At 44.1% G+C, this 17,844-nt stretch overlaps 1 protein-coding gene across 1 annotated transcript; it reads left to right on the plus strand.

Annotated features, from left to right (window-relative positions):
- The first annotated feature begins 13,868 nt into the window (after window positions 1-13,868).
- PERCC1 (proline and glutamate rich with coiled coil 1) lies at window positions 13,869-14,726 on the plus strand. Its single transcript, XM_063315088.1, has 2 exons — window positions 13,869-14,060; window positions 14,232-14,726. Exons 1-2 carry the CDS (start codon window positions 13,869-13,871, stop codon window positions 14,724-14,726), a joined length of 687 nt encoding a protein of 228 aa, XP_063171158.1.
- The last annotated feature ends 3,118 nt before the right edge of the window (window positions 14,727-17,844 follow it).

Genomic DNA, 17,844 nt, shown 5'->3' on the forward strand with positions numbered 1-17,844 from the left:
AGTTGAAGTCCACACATCTTAAAGTTGCCAAGTTTGAGAAATACTGGCTTGGTGTACTTTATGAAGTCAGCCAGTGGTGATGGATTTAATAAATCCTAGTAAACACAATCGTAGCTTAGGTTATGTTGACTTGGCCAGAATCTGTAAGTCAGCTTCTGGCTGCATTCACACAACACACTTCACGTGGTTACTGAATCCCTGTGTTCTGGCTTGTGCAAGACATTAACCATTAACTCCGCAATATGCTGGGTTTCCACAATCTTCTAAGCAACAAAGAGCCAACCAAGATTCAGCTAACCATGCTTTTTATGTTGGGTGAACACAGCCACCAGGTCTTCTGCTCAACTTTGTTCATGGCTATGAGTGAAGTGGAATTTAAAGACATTAAAACTGAGCAAACTGGCCTGAAAAAAGAAGTTTTCAGTGGCTCACAGCAAGAAAAAACTGTATATTCACCAAACTGGAATTTGGTATTTAAAGTAAACTGCTGTAAGTCAGGATGGAATCTGGTAATACAAGTATACAGATCTATGGAATAAACAAATAAAAATTTTGGAAGTTGTAAATCTTTTCACCCTCAGGATGATCTGACCAGCTATTTCTGATCTCTGGCACTTCCTTAGCCTCTTGGAGTGACTAAAAAAACCAAAGGAACAGTTGGTAAGATGAGGCAGGATTTGCAACCCAGAATGAGTTTATATTGTAAATTTTCCATAGCTGCTCCATAATTGTTCTTTTAATTTTTTTTCTAGCTTCCTTGCATGCCATTGCATCAACCCAGCTATGATATGGTGTGTTTTTATTGATCGCCATTTTATTTATTGATATTTCAGATTTCCATCACTGCCCATCTCCCCCCAAAAAGGGGACTCGGGGGGGGGGTTACAATTAAAATTAAAACACATAAATTACAATATAAATAGCTCTATAACATATAAAACATTCCTAGATTGGGAACTTACTGTTTTATTTGTTGGATTGTATATTGAAAGTATATGTTCCTGAATCAACTCAAATTCCTTATGGCTTAAGTAGATGCAGGGACATATTCAACAAACAAACAAACAAACATCCCACTATATTCAACAGAATGTATCTCTAGGTCTGTGCAGATAGCATGTAGCATGTAAGTTTTCATTAAGATCAGTTTATTCTGTGCTATGGGTTAATCCCTCATGTGCTATTCCTTGGCCCAAATTCCCATCATTCCCCTGCTGATTTGGAATTACAGAAATCGTAGTCCACCTCCACCAGATAGCTTCAAAGAAAGATGGTTTTCATGCAATCTGATATCAAATGTGCAACGTTCTGGAAGTAACACAAACTCAACAAGACTTATTTGTGGTTTTTATCATTCCAGGAAGACGGGGAAAAACACCACATTGCCAGAGAATGGGGGGCAGGAGGGAGAGGAAAAAAAATGTTGTGGGACTACACTTGCTCATTATGGGCTCATCTGTGGGACAGAAGATTTTGAGTGCTGGTTAAAAAGGAGCATATTTCTAAAACTTCTGTTTGCCTACCACAGTTCTGGCATGATGATGGAGTGAAGTTTGGTTCCAACATGTGAAAGAGAATCTGGAGTGGGGTTGTCCTCTTCTCTCTTCCTTGATCAAATAACATGATGGAGGAAGAACATTCTTGGGTATAACAGCACAGCAATTAACACTTGAAAACATGGCAGGAAGGAACTGGAAGAAGCATTGAAAAGGTGGATTTTTATTCTACTTTATGGCAAAGAAAATGGCAGCCAACCAAAAGCGGTGGGGCCCTTCAAGCTGAGCTAATGAATTTCTATATGCAAGACTAGTGGTGGAATCTCATAACCCTGGTATGTTACAATGTGTAGCTCTGATCCTAGACAGCAGAGGTCACTAAGTATTTACGCCGCTCCAAGCATCATTTAGCAGTAAGTGAGGACTAATTACATGTATTACAGCATAAACTTTCTGCAAACTGTCAAAAGTCCCCACTGGAGGTTGTGGAAAGGTATTCTCAATTTACAACCATCTAAACAGCCTTCCCTAATCTGGCGTTTTCCAGACCACCGCCTTTCAACCACGATGAACCTGGAACTATGGGTCCAACTGGCTGGGGGTGATGGGGGCTGTAGTCTAATTGGTGGTCAATAGGCTGCAATTATGAAATCTTGAAATGGGGGATCTCAGATTCATGGCCCAGATTTTTGGAAGAAGGTCTTCTGCCACTAATTTCTGAAAGTCATTTTAACTGTGGATTTAGATCCATCAGTACTCTTAACAGACTGTATTTTTTTGTCTTAGTCTTGTAGTGTTATTCTCTAAAGCAATTATGCTGCAATTATGTTGGAGAGTAACTAATTATGATTCTGGGGTGGCTTGAGTGATGTTGCAGTGACTCCCCTGATTCAGTTTGGTGAACCAATGGGCAGTCTGGCTTACTGGTTCTGACGAAACAGTGAGAAGGGAGCAGCTTCTGGGTCAGAAAAAGTAATCTTCCCAAGGAGGGAACAGAATTTATCCCCAGTCAAGACAAGCTTCAATTAGAGTAAAAGAAGAAACTTCCCGTTCTGGACTGGCTATATCTACCATTGAGATGGACTACTGGATCTTAGGACAGCTTTGCCAAGTTGCCCTCCAAATGTGTGGGTTTCAACTGTAGGATTTCTCCACCAACTTGGCTGTTGTGAAGAATTCTGGAGATGAAAGCATGCAGACAGAAAGGCAGGTCTGGGGTGGGAAGGAATTGAAATTGCTCTCAGATTTCATCTGAGCCTTGTTTGAGCAAAATTAGGGTGTGGCTGCATTTATGCGTTCTGCTAAGCCATGGTGCATTTGATTATGAATCAACCACACTTGAATCTCATAGCATGCTCTGTCATGAGATGTTTATTTGTTAGTTCAATTTCAAGGTTGCTTGACTCAGTGGTGACTCTGGGGGGCTTACAGATAAAAATTAAAAGAAAACATAAGAAGAAAAAGAAGACAGCTCACTGGAGACCGGAGTCCAAAACTCCCCAAACCAAGTAACCAATAACCAATCAGAGGGACTTGACCCCCATCCTAGCCCATCAGTAGTTTGTGGAAAGTCAGAAGGGCAGGAGCAGTATGAATCTTTGGGGGGCATCATTCTACAGAGCCATCAATGAGAAGGTAGGCTTCCTGGGTCCTGCAAAATGACACTGCTTAATTGACAGGACCTGGGACATCCCACTCTAGCTGACCTCACTGGATGGGCAGAAACAACTAGAGACAGGTGGTCCCTCAGGAAACCAAGCCCCATGCCATACAGGGCTATATAGGTGATAACCAGCACCTAGAATTGCGCCAAGAAGACAACTGGCAACCAGTCCAGCTTGCAAAGTAGCCAGGATATGCATGCATACTGTGACACCCCTTGCTGCCTATGCTGCTGCATGCTGGACCAGCTGTAGCTTCTGAGTGGTCTTTAAGGGCAGGTCCATGTGCAGACATTAAAGGGTAATCCAATCAAGACATGACCAGGGCATGAGTGACTGTCTGAAGGGCCTCCTGGTTCAGGAAAGGGCACAACTGGCACACAAGGCAAACTTATGCCAAGGCCTACTTGGCCACAGCTGCCACCTGCACTGGGACCCCCAGATTGCACAACAGTCTCTGATAAGGAAGTGCAACCCCTCGAGTTGGGTTCTTACCTTCAACCAATCAAAACCACAGTTTGGGAACCTAGCCAGAGTCTTGTATTTGCTTGTTGGTCCTGTCTTCTGATCTCCTCTCCTGTGGAACACCCTGCCCCCTGAGATCCAGCACGGCTCTACCCTTCTAGCCTTCTGAAAGGCGCTGTAAAGTTCCCCCCAGGCATTCAGATTCGGCAAAGCTGTAGGCCAGTAATTGTTGTTGGTTTTTTCATGTTTTTATTGTTGCTGTGAACTGGCCTGAGGCATGGTATATAAGTTTCCTAAAATAAATAAATACATCAATTAACCCTGATTGTCCATTCCAAGCTTGCCATCTCTGATCTGATTACTCTAACACTTAACTGTTGGCTTGTCCCATAGCTCCTGAATCAACTTGGATCATTTTTAGCTGGGATTTGCCAGTGACAATATATAAGGTGAGTTCACTGAACCATACTTTTGAAACAAACCATCATGGTTTACCTATTGCCCAATATATAAACACAGCACTTGAGGAATGTAAGCCATGATTTATGACATGTGTTCACCAGGTTGCTTTTTTATGTTCAACAAGCCCTAGTTAAAAGAAACCATGGCTTACTTGATGCATGATCCCCATTAATATAATTCCTCTAATTAATTATATGAATTTACATGTTCAGATAGACACTGTTGGCTTCTGGAGTAAAAGGATGGTCTTGAAATGTCCATTTCTAGGGAAATGAGAGGGGGGGCAGGCTTCTACACCAGTTAAACATAACTTGTTTAACCATACTTTTTAATAAACCGTAGTTTTCTGAGTTGATAACACAGTACAATAAATCATGGACTACCATCCACAATGAATGGTTTATATAATATACTTAAGTGCAATCCAAGCAGACCACCTAATGGCAGAGCACGGTGTGCAAACCTGCTAATAACAGCCGCTTATGGGAGACCCAGTTTTGTGTAGTGGTTAAGGCACCAGGCTAGAAACCAGGAGACCGTGAGTTCTAGTCCTGCCTTGGGCACGAAGCCAGCTGGGTGACCTTGGGCCAATCACTTTCTCTCAGCCCTAGGAAGCAGGCAGTGGCAAACCCCTTCCGAAAATCTTGCCAAGAAAGCTGCAGGGACTTGTCCAGGCAGTTGCCAGGAGTCAAGACTGACTCAGAGATATAAATAAAAAATGGGCAACATGCTCAATCCTCTGTTCCTCATCTCAGAGTCCCGTGCACTTGTTATGGCCTTGTTTTTACAATGCCGGTGAATACAAGCATGTAGAAAGCTACAACCTGGTGTCCCGTCTAATGGGCAGAAGCAAGCTAAGTGCTTGTTGGGTTAATGGCCGTGTAATATTGGAGCTCGTTTGGAGTGCTAACATATTGGAGCTATTGATTTTTCTTGCATGGAGGCCAAGAAGGGGAGGCCCGGTCCACATATAGGGATGGAGTAGCAGCCGCTCACCCCACCCAACCTGGGTTGCTGCTTTCGAGCCCCTGAGACAATGACAGAAGTTGGCTCAAAAGATGGACAGCAACAATAATTTATGAGAAAAATTGAAGGAGGAAGAGAGCTGCCCAGACAGCAGGAACATATGCCAAGCCATACAGGTTATCCTGTGAAGTCCAAACTTCGTTGCAGTGTTCACCCAACATGCTTAACCAAGAGGTAACTGCTAGGCTGGCATCTAGCCCTTCAGCAACACACCACCATGGATCTCCTTCTCTCCAACATTAGGACCGAGGTTCAAGGGGGCCAAGATTAAGAGAAACTCAGTTGTAGCCGTCTTTCTACTTGCAGGGTGCTATACCTCAAAGATAAGGCCTTTGGCTCTTGGAGCAGAGAGACCTCAGTTCAATCCTAGGGTGTCTTCATGTAATGCTAGGAAAGATTCTTGCCTGAAATCCCAGCTAGCTCCTGTCAGTCGAAGTCTTGATGGACCAGTGTTTTTTCTGCGAAGGGTTCTTTCTGTGATGGGTTTCATTCCGGGACATAATCCGGTTTGTTTGGTTTGAGGCCAAGCACCATCTGAACCCAACCCTGTGAAACATGGTGGCCTAGCATGATATTTGAATCCACCTAATGGTAGCTTATTAAACTGACCATGGCTTCAGGCAATGGATGAATCAGCTCATTATAAGGAAGCCTCCCATGTTCTTAGGAAAGCCTTTCCAGCTGTGAATGTCCTCCAGATGTGTGGATTTGCTGAGTGTTCTGGGAAGTGTGTACATCTGAAGGAAATGCAGGTTGGGGAAAGCTCTTCCAAGACATCCCCACAGATATTTGTCCAGTTATTGTTAGAAATAGTCTCTTAAGAAGGCCCATCAGTACTTTTCTCATATGCCCATTTTAGATATTGGAGAACATTCTTGGAGATGGTGCTTCCTATTATTCAAGGTGAGGGCTGACATTTCCCCATTTTCCATTTTCTGAGAGTCTTCTGTTGGGCCTTAGAGTTCTGTTGCTTCAGCAAGGATGCAGCTTAAATTATCGGAGAGCTTCCTAGTTCTCTGCAAAAAAATTCTGTTCCCTAAGAGTCTGCTGAGGAACATGAATCTGTTGGGAATCCAAAGGTGGTGAACATAGACTCAGCCTGTTGGGCTAATGTGTGGTTGACTAGTTTGTGGCTCAGTGAATTATGTAAATCCAGCTGGTTTAGATCATTTTCCCACTAAGAACTTATGGTATCTTCTAGGGTCATCCAACCATCCATGTGCAAGAATGAGAGTAACATGGAAAGACTTTATGTCCCTTCAACGATAGCTGGGTGATGCTCTGAAGATGCTGTAAATTACTAAAGGAAAAATGGCCTTAGTTTTTATGTGTCGGTGTGAACGAAGGCAACAGGCATAATGGAGTAATTCATCCTTCAGTTCATCACTGGTAAGGGTGCCCTACAGTCAAGGGTGGGCCACCTGTCTCACTCCAGGTGCTGGTGAATGACAACTCCCTGCAATCCCAACCAAGATGGCAAGATAAGAGGTGCCGGAATTGTGACCCTGGCACATCTGGAGAGCCACCACTTCCCCCCACCTTGGGTGAATCACATCTATCACAGAGGGGCCATCCATCTCCAATGACCCGTAATAATATGATAGGGCTGGAGTAGTTAAGTTGGGGCCTCCTAAACCTTTTGGACATCAGCTTTCATCAACTCTTGCCAAACAAAACCATCAGCAAGGGATTGTGGGAGATACATCCCAAAATAATACATCCCTATTCCTGTACAATGTATGTATCTAGGGGACCTTTGATTTCAGTAGCTAATAACTGTTTTCCTCCCTCCCTTCCCTTCCCTTCCCTTCCCTTCCCTTCCCTTCCCTTCCCTTCCTCCCTTCCTTCCTTCCTTCCTTCCTCCCTTCCTTCCTTCTTTTTTTCTTGAAGGGGGAAATATCTGGACCTCCACATTATGCAACTGAACTCAGCTCTTCTAGGCCAAGTACTGTGCCCCTGAGGTTGTCCCTTTCTTCACCCCCAGTGCTTAATTTCCAACACTTGGAAATGCAAAAGGGTTTGAGGTTGGCATCCCCAGCTGCCCCCTCTAGAACGCTGAACCCTAGCAGGACTGGGGACAAAAGTAGCCCGCTTTTAAAATCCAGCCCATTGCACAAAGGGACAGAAGGTCTTGTCCCCCAACTCTAGAGGTGTGCCTGGATTTCTTTCACCAATGCCCTTTGCACAAATGACGTGCAAAACCCAGCCCCACATGGAGGTACTTAGTCTTCTCTAAACATTGCCTCTGGCAGCCTTCCTGCCTCTCTAGCAGCTATCTGGCCCATTTGCAGGCTTGACAAACAGATCCGAGCAGCAGCTGATAAGGCAGTCCTTGCCCCTCCAATATGCTCACCTGACGTCACCGAGGCTGCTTCTGGCTCCATGGTGCACAAACGAACAACGCCAATCTTTTAAGACACGGGGCACATCAGGACCCTTGGGGTCCCTTTCACATCTAGAGGAGTCGACCGTCCCAGTTTTCAAATCCAGATCCAGCAGCACCTTGCCTCTCCAAATAGTGTAGCGGGGTCAAAGTGGGTTCATATTTGGGTTTGGATGGGAGACCATGAGGAAACCCGTTTATTTATTTAAAATATCTCAAGGGTGTAGGCTGGGCTGGGAGGTTTTTTAAAAAAATCCTTTCTCCACTGCTACCAAGAAAACAGGACGAAGGAGGAACAACCTCATACTTTACAGGTGTGTTTGGAGTTCGACAGCCAGAATTCACAGCTGGCACAGCGGGGGAAGGATTGCCATCAGAAATAACATCATTGTTCAGTGTCACATTCCAGGATATATTTTCCTGCCCGCTTCTTCACTGAAAAGCCCTTGCTGGGCTGTAGGGGAGAAAAAACGGCTAGTGTGAGAAAAAGACACCCCATGGGGGTCACAACCCATGCTGCTCAGACAAGATGGGGCCCTTCTTTAGCTGGATTTCAAAAGGCTTCTGCAAGCAAGTGCTTTCGAGCCATTGAAAGGCAACAGTTCAAACACTGATGTATACATTTCACAGACTGGTAGGCCACCCAATCGTAGACTCCTGTGGCTTGCTTTGCTTCAACTTAGCCACTGAGCTTTGTAAGCCAGGATTGATGGCTTAGCCGAATATGTGAGTCCAGCTGTTCAGTTCCAGGCAGTAATAGCAAGATTCATGCCAGCAAGTGAGCAACACACATCTCTTGGGGGATGCTCTGAGCCTCCAGAAAGGGCTGAACTACAATTTCCAGCATTCCCAGCTGTCCTTCAGCAATATCTGGGGGCACCAGATTCTCCACCCCTGTCTTTTATTAATAGTACTCCGTTGTTTTGCATGATTTATGATGCAAATGGTATCAATAAATCAGTTTGCAAAGGGAGGCCTATCAAGTTGTCCAAGTCATGATTAGTATCCTGTAAAGGAGGCAGGGGGGATGTCAGGGAAGGAAAAGAATGAGGGCAGGGAGAGGAAATTGCTGCTCAGTAGAATAATGAAAATAGGCCCATTGGGGACATTGCAACAACTGCTCTGGGATTTCCAGAATTGTGCAAGTAGGAGGATAAAGAAATGGACAGCAATTCATAGTCTCTGAAAGTGTCTAACAAGGAATCCTCCATTATTCTAATGGGAGATTAGGTCTTTCTCCTTCTCCCACCTTTTCTTTCCCCTTGTGGGAGGGAGGTGGTAGAGCTACCAAACCTGGGCTGCAAAAACATGGACAACCACAAGAGGCAGCACATACAATTTCTTTGCTGTCATCTAGTGGCTGTCTGGGTATTTGTAGTCCCGATCTGGTAGCCCCTTGAGGAGGGAGGACGCCTAATATCCAGCCTAAGAGCTGAGATTCCCTCAAAAGCTTGCTCACTTCCTTGGTGGGAGAGATTCTCCTTCCATGATTCCATTTCCTCTCCAAAAGTAGAGTGCAACCTACTGAGAACAGGATAATAGTTGCTTGTGACTGACTATTATTGATTAGGTGCTGTCAAGTCAGTGTCAACTCTAAGCGATCACACAGGTTTTCTTCAGGAGAAAATCTACCCCCAACTTGGTCCTTCAGGTCTTCTAATGGTGCACCCATCGCTGCTGTGAGTCCATCTTCTTTGCTGCTGGTAGTCTTCTCTTTCCCTCCAGCTTTCCCAGCATTATGAACTTCTCAAAGAGCTGGGTCTTTGCACTGATGGATGGATGGATTATGGGCCACCAAATTGGTGTCGACACTTAGCAATCAGACAGACAGACTTTCTCCAGGACGCTCTGTCTCCAACGTGGTGCTTCAGGTCTTCCAACAGTGCACCCATTGCTGCTGTAATTGAGTCCATCTACTTTGCTTCAAAGGTTGGCTGATACTGCCCTATTTTTCTTTGCAGGGTCATCAACTCAAAGTTCCCTTGGCCTCCTGGCCATGAACCTTAGCTTAGAATTTACCACCAGGCTTTAGAAGGGGAAAGTATCAGAAATGCACAGAGGTCCCTGAGGCAGGGCCAACATGTTTTGAAATGGACACCTGCATTCCATGTGGTTGTTGGGCCTGGTTTGAAGTTCTGCTTTATGCTCTTTCCTTGTCCCACAGACAATTCCATTGGATATGATCTATGCAGACTAGAGAGTTTTCTTCTGGGATTGATGGAGAAACAGTTGGAAAAAAGTCATGGAACTTTATTTTTGTGTATGATAACTGCAGAGAGATTATTGTATGCACCAAGATGGAAAGATTTGGCATTGCTCACAATGGAGGAATGGATGGTGAAGACGATGGAACTTGCTGAGATGGCTAAAGTGACTTGATCGGAGAAAAGACAAAATCTACGTTTATCGCTGACTGGAAATCCCTTATAGACTTTTTGTGTGAAATGGAAAAAAAATGAACTTTTGACGAGAGGTAGGATGGATTCTAGAAAGAAGAGAGTCATGATGTAACTTTAGAGAAAGAGGTAAATTTATAACTGGACTAATAACTGCTGTAAAGAAGATCGGAAGCTACTTCTTTGTATCTTTTTTCTTTCTCTTCCGTTTCTCTTCTACTTTTTCCCCACTTTCTGGCACTTTTAGCTTCCTCTTTGATTTCTTTTTCTTTTCTTTTTCTTACTTTATATTCGTTTGTATTAGTTCATACCTTCCTTTACAAAAAAAATCTCTAATAAAAATTATACATACACACAAAACTCACATACACACCCAGAGGAGGAAAGAATCGGAATGAACAAGACCAGATCGCTGCTATTTTTTAAAAAGATGCATGGAGTCCTGAACTTGCACATGTTTGTTCAGCCCACATGGTCTCAGGGGTTAGTGGGATGCGGGTGGGCGGTTTAAGAAAAACTTCTGCATTTTTTCTCGGTTTCCATTAGGAAAGGAGAATAGTTTTATCTGCTTCATATTTCTAGGAACTGATCAATGTTGCAGTCAATATGACAGCCGGATCTTCAGCTTTTTAACTGCCCAGAACTGAAAGATTCTGTTCTTACTTTGTCTTTGTTTGCTAAATTAGAGAAACTGGTGCCTTGAAACAATGTATTAGGAAAAAATGGCTTGTTTCAAAAACCTGTTAAGGGAAGTTTTGCACAAGATTGTATGCATTTGGAAAAATTTGTTAAGACATCTATTAAAGTCTATATTTAATATATATATATAATTATAATTCCATTAAAATAAATTCTGTATTTTTATCTGCCTATTATTTCAAGAAAAGATTTCTCCATTCTCTGTTCCTAAAGCTTTGGGAGTTGGGTGCGAATGATACAGACTAAAGCTTTTTTGCTTTACCAGAACCAGGGTGTTGTAAATGAGAAAACTGGAAAAATGGGGAACCCTCATTGATTCTTTTTCAACCATGGAGAACATGGGTGACTTTGGACCAGTCAGTAAATCTCAGATCATCCTACCTCACAGGATTGGTTTTTTTCAAGGGTGTGGGCAAGATCTTCACTGCACTGGCTTTACTCCCTGAGAAAAAGTGGGCTAAAACAGTGAACACAGAAAATAAACATCCCTTATTTTAACAAATTAACAGGAAAAACAAACAACTGCTTTTTTGACATTCTAAAATCAATATCTATTAATCTGATGAATTGTGGTCATCCTTTACTGAAACTGCATTGCAAGGATATCTGCAGGGTGGGGTCCAAAAAGTAAAGATGGCGGCCACAGCAGCGCAATTGATGCACATAAAAACCATCACAGCCCACATCTTGACTTTTCTTTTTTTTTAATAGGAACTTTATTATTTTTCAAAGTTTAGTTAAAATACAAAATAGAAAAGATAGAAAAGATAGAGAATAGACCTAAAGAAAAAAAAGAAAAAAACTAATAAAGGTGCAAATAGACAGAAGAACAGAAACGGAAAGTGACTTCTGACTTTCTCCAATACACATCTAGATAAATTTACAAATATAATCTCTTACCATCAGTTAAACCATAGCAACATTATTTCTATTAAAACAAACCATTTGATTATTAAAACCCAAAATCAAAACTTCATTTTTTTCAAACACAAGTATTCTAAAAGTGCTCCTCATCTTGACTTTTTTGACACCCCTGCTGTGTTCCAAAGCTCCACGCACATGTATGAAAAACCCTTGTAGACCGAATATTCTTACTGCCTTTCCTTCATTCTCTCCTTTTCTAGTGTTTTATTATTATTTTCCTTTGGGTTCTGTTAAATTGAAGACCCCCTCTTCTTTTTAAGTCTAAAATGAAAGACCCCCCCCCAATATTTTTACCCCAGCAGCTTGGCCTTCCCGCTCTCCCCTGGACCCCTAGAAGATACCTTTCCAACGAGAAGAACTTTGCCCCAACCCCTTGTTTGCTCACAAATTGTTGGATAAGCATTACTTTCTTCTGGAGATGATTCCTACTCCTGGAGTCAAAAGACCATGAAATTTAATTTTATGCCTATTTGACCAGGATCAATTTGGTCTCCAAATCAATGTGAGAGATAAGGGTCGATGGGCGCCAGGCGGTTTGGCAGCTGGAGTTGTGGAGCTCAGAGGGAACTCAGCGGGCATAACACTTGAAAATCCCCCAGGAAGTCCACCATTAAGGTGAGTCCCTATCTCCTGTCCTCGCAGGCTCCTTGTCGACGGTGTTCTCCGGTTGCCGGGCACTAAAGCAAACCCAAGCTTTGTTTACGGAGTCTACAATTACAATGCAGGCTCCAAATATTTGCTAGTCCGCAGTCTTGGCAGCTCCAGTATAAATACTTTGGTTCCAGGTGGATGGGTGGAGAGTTAGCAGAGAAGGGCACATAAGGGCCAACCTGCAGGGATCAGGTAAGCATCCCGAGGACTGGAGGTTTCATGGGGTGGGGGGGGACTGTCCTCTGGGTCCCTGGCTTCTTGTTAAAGACCCTTTGGTGCAGCAAAATGCGGGGTACTGCCTTGATTTAATTCTTCATGAAGGAGCTTGGAGAGGTGTCTCCTGTTTGATCTTCCTAATAACCCCGCGAGGTAGGTCGAGTGGCAAATTTTGTATTGCTCCAAGGCTACCCAAGGAGCAATGAGAGAGTAGGGGTCCACACGTGGCTGTCTTGAGACTCAAATCTCTGGGCCATTTTCATGCCAGCGGGGGGAGAGAAGCGTGTTATTTCTGAAGACATGGCCTGAAAAGTATGTGCTCATCAGGTGGAAACGGAATAGACTGTTGGAGAAAAAGGGTCCTTATCTGGTTTACCTTCTGCAAGGCTAATTTTCTGTGCAAGGCCTAAACAAAAGAGCCATGTGCATTCAAAAATAATGCTATTACGTGGCCTGAATCATACAGTGCAACCACTTCTGCAACCATTGCCGTTTTAGTTGCAGTATTTGGAGCTCAGCCGGAAGATGGAGAAGGGACTAATGGGGCAGTTTGGGTGTGGGAAGTGTCTTGTTTTCCAATCAAGACCCTTCCCACATTCCCTGGATATAGTGAACTAGCCCATTACAGAGAAAATATGCTCCTTTCCATAATATATGTATTTTCCCTTTGTAGGGAGCCCATTGGGCAACCCACAGAGGAAAAACACTGAATATTGCTGTAGTTAATGATACAAAACTCTACTTTAGGTTTCCAGCATCGAAATGGGGGTTCTTTCCCCAACTTATGCATGGTGTTTTATCCTTGGAGGCAATGGCAAGTATGTCTTGTAGTGTAGACCCAGAATCTGCCAAAGGAATGTTTCTGTTCTGCGTACAAGATGCCTACCCAGAGGACAGTATAAATCAGCTTCTCCCTGGCATGGTGCCCTCCAGGTGTATGGGACTACAAGTCCCATCATCCTGCACCATCATGACATGGAAAAGGCTACTCTTAGCAAAGATGAGGGAGACTGGCAAATAAATCCAATCTTGTCTCTACGTTTTGCTTTTTTTTTTCCCCAAATGATGCTACTTCTGCTGCAGGACCCAGGTCTCTGGTCCATTCTGGATTTGAGACTGTTGGTTTTGATCATGTTGCATTTCTGGCCACCTCTTCATTTCACTGAACATGGGTTTATTCAAAACCCTTCATGGGGTTGTTGTTAACACTGACCTTGTCTGAATCTCAAGAAGGCAGGATAGAAATGTTAGAAACAAACCAACCTTCTTTCTCTTTCTCCATGGCTCCATCTCATCTTTTCTCCAGTCTCCAGTGTTTGCCCCTAGAAAGAGGTTGTGGCAATGTTGATAGGAACTGGTCTCACAGTGCCTTTCATTTCCAGCAACTGATGCCCTGTTCTTTCTTGTGTTTGTTTGGTCCAGAAGGTGTTTGGTCCAGAAGGTGTTTGGTCCAGAAGGTCAAGCACTTGAAGAACAAAGGAAGAAAAACATGGCAGCTGGAGTGATACAAACTCTAAGCAAATTCAGTCTACCAACGGAATTCAAGCATCCATTCCGGCTCTCCATGGCTGGCCAGGAGATGGCCTTCCAATATTTATCTGGAGAAGAAGACACAGAAGAGGAAGAGGGAGATGAGGGAGAAGAGGAAGGAAAGGAAGAAATGGAGCTAGCAGAAGATCTTGTGAGTCCTGCCCATGAAGATGCAGCTACGGAGGTCAACACCAGCATGAATAACGCTAAAAAGACATTGCAGCTCCTCCAGTTTGCTGAGCGCATCAGCAGTGACATCCAGAGATATTTTGGCAGGAAGAACAAAGAGCAGGAAGAGGAGGAGGAGGAGGAGGAGGAGGAGGAGGAGGAGGAGGAGGAAAGCACCTGCAGCACCCATGAAGATTTCTGCTCCCCACCACTGTCAGGGCAAGTGGTATACTACACAGATCTGATCAGGATTTCTCAGCGTGGGGAGACTGAGGATAAGGAAGACTTTTTGGACCCCCACAAACCTTTTGAGCAGCTCTGGAGATCCCTGTGCAGGAAAGATGAAAAGTTGGGTCCCCTGGCTGAACTCTTTGAATATGGCCTGTGTAGGTGTCTTCAGCGGCACCTCTCTCCTGACAATAAGAAATTGATGAGGCTGGAGAAGAAATATGCACATGTCACCCCCATGCAGGGCAGGAAGCTGCCTCAGTCCTTTTGGAGGGAGCCGACCCTCAGCCCCATAGGCACCCCCAACAGCAACCCCCCAGATTTTAGTGATCTACTGGCTAATTGGACTTCTGAATCTGGCCAGGAGGAGCTGAACGCCAGCCGAGAGCAGCTTGGTGAGGTGGCCAGTGATGGACACTGACAAGTTGACTGGGCTCTAAGAAATCCAAAGTTGGGGGGCAGGAACCTTATTGTCCCATCTTGCAACCTTCCTTTCTCTCATCAGTTCACCGTGCACATTTGTAAATGCATATTCAAGGAAAATGTTGGTCTCCTCCAGTATTTTCCCCTCCAAAGGAAGCAAACAAGGGGTTGGGAATCAATGGCTTTCGAGATGTTGCTTAAACTACTCCCAAAGCACCCCCCAGCTAGTCTGGTCAATGCTGAAGGATGCCTATAACTTTAACCCAACATTTTGGTGGGAGGTACAAGTTGTTTCCACATGAAACATGACTTTGAGTGATGATCCTGGGCAGCAGTGACAATTATGGTTGGGATTTGGTGAGATGGATGTGAGAAGACTTTTGGAACTGAGGATGTAGCTTAGAACAGAGTTCCTCAACCTTGGCAACTCCAAGCTGTGCGGACTTCAACTAAAGTCCACACAGCTTAGAGTTGCCAAGGTTGAGGAACCCTGGCTTAGAAGGTCCAATTTTGGGGGATGGGTTTTCAGGGTAGTGGCAGATCTGGAGACTGAGATATGTCTAAGGACATGTTTGCAATATGGTACAGTCTGGGTCCCAGGAACAATCTCAGAGTCATGAACAAAAGCTCCGAAGCCCTCCCCAAATCCCTGAACTGTGTTTTTTAATGTGACAGAAGGGGAAAATATGAAAAATGCATCTGAGGATTTGGCAGCATCTAGCTGACCTTCTCTGAGCTCAGAAACAAAGCAGGGACAAGAGTTGTTTCATGCTGGATGGAAGACGACCAGGGTATCCATCCAGGACTGTATTCTAGACCAGGAAGTAAAAAACATCCCTCAAGAAAACAATGGAGTCCTTGGTGCTCTCTGAGCTTGGTGGTTGGCCTGCAGATGTTTCATTACCCAACTAGGGAACATCATCAGTGCTGTTGCTGAAGTTACCTAGTGGGATAATGAAACGTCTGCAAGCCCACAACAAAGCTCAGAGAGCACCAAGGACTCCACCGTTCAACCCTGAGCTACATACATTCTCTTCAAGAAAGTAATGTCCAAACACTTCTATTCTGCTGCCAAGAAAACTACATGGATGTGTCCATGAAGTCACCAGGAGTTGGGTGCAACTCAAGGGCTCCTTGAAGACAGGGGGAACCATCATATTGACTCATATAATTGTTTTTTCATTAAGCGTCAAGCTAAATCACATACAGCCATTCTCTTGGCCCTGCCTATTTCTTTGTCCAGGCCACCTGAACTTTATGGAGCAGTCTCCCAGAGGCCATATGTGGTTCATGGTCCCCACCCATCTAGAACCTGAGCATCTCCAAGATAGGGTAGCCCAGTCGGAATTAAATCAGCCACAATGAATATCACATAGACGTGTATCTCTCAGGGACTTATGTTTCAATTCCATCTGTCCGAAGGCTAGTTCAATGACATCTGGTGTTACTGACTTGTCAAAATATCCATGCAACTAAGTCAAAGAGAACATGCACTGATTTATTTATTTTTGTTTTTGCAATTTTACCACTGCCTCAATTTCAGTGGATTCAGCCCAATTTTGACCTTTCCATTGTAAGACAGTATGGCTGTAGCTATAATTGTTTCCACTCCCTATATTATACAGAAATAATTCAGGGCTGATTTGTAATTGCATTGTCTACCTTAATGTTACTCAAAGCTCTGTAGCATAATGCTAGAGGAATAAGTGGATCTGGAACAAAACAGTACAATTGTCAGGGACAAAAGAAAACTGAAGAGTTAGTATAAGGGATATAAAAATAAAAGTCGAATGAAAATGGACCAAGTAAAATAACCTCACTGTTCTGCCTCTTCCTGTTGATTAAAAAGGAAGAAGTCAAGAAATCAGAAGGTACCAATCCATTTTTGAAAGCACACTTTTGTCCTTAGCAGCCATAAACAAAATGGGATTAATATTCCACTGAGGAAGGCTTGTGAACCAGAAGCTTTGTAATCCAAGGGGGATCAGGAGGGGGACGTGTGGGTGGGCGAGAAATGTCTGGAAACAAACTTCTGGAGGAGCAAAGTCATTTATCTTCTAAGCAAACCTGTTTCTTTGCTCAGGGACAGGAGGGAGGGAAGGAGGGAGGGAAGAAGATGCTTATCTCCACTGCTTTCTGTGCCATTCAATGAATCTCCGCACAGCTAGGATCCCTTGGATTAGGCATGGAGGGCTGGTAAGTTTTCAGATGGTCTTAAGCCTAAAGAATGCCCAGAAGATGTCAAAGCTTATTGGGAAAGATAGTCCTTTAAGTAACCAGGAGCTGAGCCAATGTAGGTATGTCAGAGCAAACAGGAAGCCCATCTAGTGACTGTACCATTGGTCTCATGGCTAAATCTGCTACCCTCACTTAAGGTAGCTATCTCATTTTGGATCAGTTCTACTTCCAATTTGTCTTCAAAGGCAGCCCCCTATAGACAGCATTGCTGTAGTCAACCCCACAATGTCCTTGCTGTCAGGGCCTCTCAGTCCAAGAAGACCTAAAGTTGATGCATCTGTAAAAATTGAGCAAAGGGGCCTCTCTTTGGCCTGGAAGGTCCTGCCAGTAAGAACACCCCTGCTTTTGAAGACAACTTGGAACATCATATATCCCCTCCCTCTACTTCTTGCTGGAGCTGGCGCTGGAGCTGCAGGCCTAGGTGGACCCTCACATTGCAAATCTGCTCCTAAAGAGGACACTCTTCTGTCCAGAGTCAAAGTTGGAGCTGGAATTGAGCCAGACGGAGCTGCGTTACTTGGCAGGGATCAAATCTGAGCTTCCAATAGAAGAGAATATATGGATCTTAGGATTGAACTGTTGGGCTTTTAGTGCTGTCTCAGCTTGGTTGCTTTCTTGCAGATTCTTGCAAAGGATCAAAAGCCTGAGAAGGAAGCAACAGCCTAGAACGCATTCCATCAGCGAACACCCAGCTAAGCAGGAAACAGCACCACATATAAACAACCAGGGAAGAAACAATGCCCTGACCCAGGAACCATCAAGGAGGATGCCACCCCACCACCGAGACTGGCAGAGCAAACTACTATATATAAATACCCAGCAAACCCCACTCTCCCGAGCATTGATGAAGTTCCCTAGGTTGGTAAGGAAACATCTGC

Source organism: Candoia aspera, chromosome 14, assembly GCF_035149785.1.
Source record: "Candoia aspera isolate rCanAsp1 chromosome 14, rCanAsp1.hap2, whole genome shotgun sequence".
In the NCBI taxonomy this organism is placed as follows: Eukaryota; Metazoa; Chordata; class Lepidosauria; order Squamata; family Boidae; genus Candoia; species Candoia aspera.

Coding starts and splice junctions, on each gene's coding strand:
- PERCC1 (XM_063315088.1), top strand. CDS start 13,869: ATGGCAGCTGGAGTGATACAAACTCTAAGCAAATTCAGTCTACCAACG. Junction 14,061..14,231: donor TGGAGCTAGCAGAAGATCTT/GTGAGTCCTGCC, acceptor GAGGAGGAGGAG/GAGGAGGAGGAGGAGGAAAG.